Source organism: Limulus polyphemus, unplaced genomic scaffold (assembly GCF_000517525.1).
Source record: "Limulus polyphemus unplaced genomic scaffold, Limulus_polyphemus-2.1.2 Scaffold271746, whole genome shotgun sequence".
NCBI classification, from domain to species: domain Eukaryota; kingdom Metazoa; phylum Arthropoda; class Merostomata; order Xiphosura; family Limulidae; genus Limulus; species Limulus polyphemus.
In genome coordinates this window covers 1,451-4,122 of record NW_013937310.1, presented here as the reverse complement: position 1 = coordinate 4,122, position 2,672 = coordinate 1,451, and the positions used below count along the sequence as shown (strand labels likewise).

Genomic DNA, 2,672 nt, shown 5'->3' with positions numbered 1-2,672 from the left:
CATAATAAACCTATTAGTACGAGGTTTAATGGGACACATAGGCCTGATTGTCGTGATAAAAATCAGAATAGACTGATCGTTTTTCATAGATTCCTCTAACTTCAAATCAGAGGGGTGTAAAAATAGTGTTGAAACAGTTGGGTGGGATGATTTAGTTAAAAGTTCGGTGGGATGATTTAATTAAAAGAAGAAATAATTCAAACATGTGTACAACTAATGATAATGAAAGCTCTAATTTATTCGACCATACGTTCTGCACCTTCCATGTTTTACGAACTAACAACAGACTCAATTTTCTAAATAACGTTAAACAAACACTTGCTAATGTTCATGTACTTATCCCCCAGTGGGACAGCGGTATGTCTGCGGACTTACAACGGTAGAAACCGGGTTTCGATACTCGTGGTAGGCAGCGCACAGATGACCCATTGTGTAGTTTTGTGCTTAATTACAAACAAACAAATTCATGTACTTACGGTATCTTTAGTACATCGTTGAAATTAACAACAATAGATAAACTCAGTGATCAATCCATCACTGTAATATACTTTCTATGGTTATAATTACTTTATTTGTGATTAGACATCAGTATTAGGCCTATAACATTTTTTAACACTGTGTCTCAATTGGCCTTGAAAGTTGCTTCCCTTATATGTAATTGTAAAAAAAACGCCCTTAAAACTATAAAAAATATTTCGAAAGTCTTACTTGAGGTTCGTCGAAGAAGTCAAGGTTGATCATAACTCCAACAATGTGGGAAGTTTCGTTAACAGCAACAAAAGAAAGTTCATGCTGCACCAAATCTTTCCACAGGAGCCTCAGGAACTCAGTATGGTCCTCGACAGACGTTTTTAAAAACAAATCTAAAGGGTTTTTCTTGGTAAATGATTCTGCAATTACATGTGCAACATCGTCAAAATTTGTCACATTCGATATATTTTGAACTTTCAGTTGAGTTAACTTACTCTCATCTGATTGGAAGCCAGCAACAGTTTGTATAAGAGAACTTAACGACGGTGCTGTAAGAAAATCATCTATATCAACAAGGTACCCAAATTCATTTAGCTTGATGACAGTTTCAACTGCTGTTACAGAAGTTCCACCATTTTGGAAAAAAGATTTATTGATGTCCAACATTGGCTTATCTACTGCAAGTATTGACGATATGATATCCACAATGTCTTTGTTTGTGTTGACATATTTATCAACTTCCAATGATGCAGTTCCGTCATGTTTAGTTTCTCTGTTGATCATTTTCTTTAATGCATATTGATCAATATTGCCACTAGCCAGGAGAGGCATCTGGTCCACTTTAAATATTTTAGGGATCATGAAGTTCGGAAGAACGTGTTCAAGGGTTTCTTGGACAGCCCTGGTTTTTAAATCATGGCCTTGCTTTGGAGTGAAGAAAGCTAAGATGTTTGGGTCCAAATCTTGTGGATTATCACAGCAAACAGCCACTTGTTTTATCTCTGGTATAACTTCAATAGCTCTTCGGATTTCTTCTAAGTTTACCCTCATTCCCCGAATTTTTACTTGCATGTCTTTCCGACCAGCGTAATACAAAATGTTATTTCGAACAAACCCTAGATCTCCTGTCTTATAAACAATGTCATATTTGTCTGAAAACGGATTATGAAGAAAGCTAGCCGAATCTTTTCTCTTCGTTGCGTGGTAGCCCTCGGCCACATTCAATCCACTAACACATATTTCTCCTACTGTTCCTTCTGGCACATTCTGCAAATAATCGTTCGTTACATATATTTCAGTATTAGATAGAGGTTGGCCAATTGGAACTAAATCTTCAACATGATGATAACATTGTTCTTCTCCATCAAATAAAGCAAACGTTACATCACCGGTGGTTTCTGTAGATCCATAGAAATTAGCAATTTTGCCAGAAGGGAAAGCTAGAAAGAATTCTGTCAGAAGTTTCTTTGTGAGAGTTTCTCCGCTACATACCCATAACTTTATGGTTGAGTTTTCTCGGAAACTTGGTTCAATCTTGAGATACCAAAGAATCATTTGTAACAAAGTTGGTACAACGACTATCCTGGTGACTTGATGTTTCTGAAGATGTTGAAGAAGACTTTTAGGATTCTGGGTTATAATATTTGGAAGGATAACCAGAGGTTTACCAGCCATCAGTGGTGGAAATGTTTCAGTCAGAGAGTCAACAAAAGTAAGGCTTTTTGTAGCAGAGCACGTTGTGTTACAGTCCATGGGGAAGTTTAGAAGTTGCCACTTAAACCTGTTGTTAAGGTTTCTGTAACCAAGACGGACTCCTTTTGGTTCCCCAGTGCTTCCTGATGTTAACATTATAACCGCAAGAGAAGGCTGGTCGTGAAGCCTCTGTTCATCTTCTGGAAACTCTGAGGAGATTGAAAACAGAACATCATCTACATCTTCAGATTTACTTTGTTTTGGATTATGTATTTTGGTTTCTTTCTATTGCTATTTGTACACTCTCTTCTGACTCACTGGGTTTTGGTTTCTGTATTTTGGTTTCCTTCTATTACTATTTGTACACTTTCTTCTGACCCACTTGGTTTTGGTTGCTGTATTTTTAAAATACAGCAACCAAAACCAAGAGAATCAGAAGAAAGTGTACAAACAGTAAAAATAAGAAACCAAAATACATCAACCAAAACCAAGTGAATCAGAAGAAAGTG

The 2,672-nt window shown here is 36.7% G+C and overlaps 1 protein-coding gene across 1 annotated transcript; it reads right to left on the bottom strand.

Annotated features, from left to right (window-relative positions):
• Positions 1-708: 708 nt before the first annotated feature.
• Positions 709-2,372, bottom strand: LOC106478001 (plipastatin synthase subunit B-like; the record flags this gene model as incomplete). Its single annotated transcript, XM_013938505.1, has 1 exon — positions 709-2,372. A coding segment is annotated over one exon (1,664 nt), but the record flags the coding sequence as incomplete, so codon positions are not given.
• Positions 2,373-2,672: the final 300 nt, after the last annotated feature.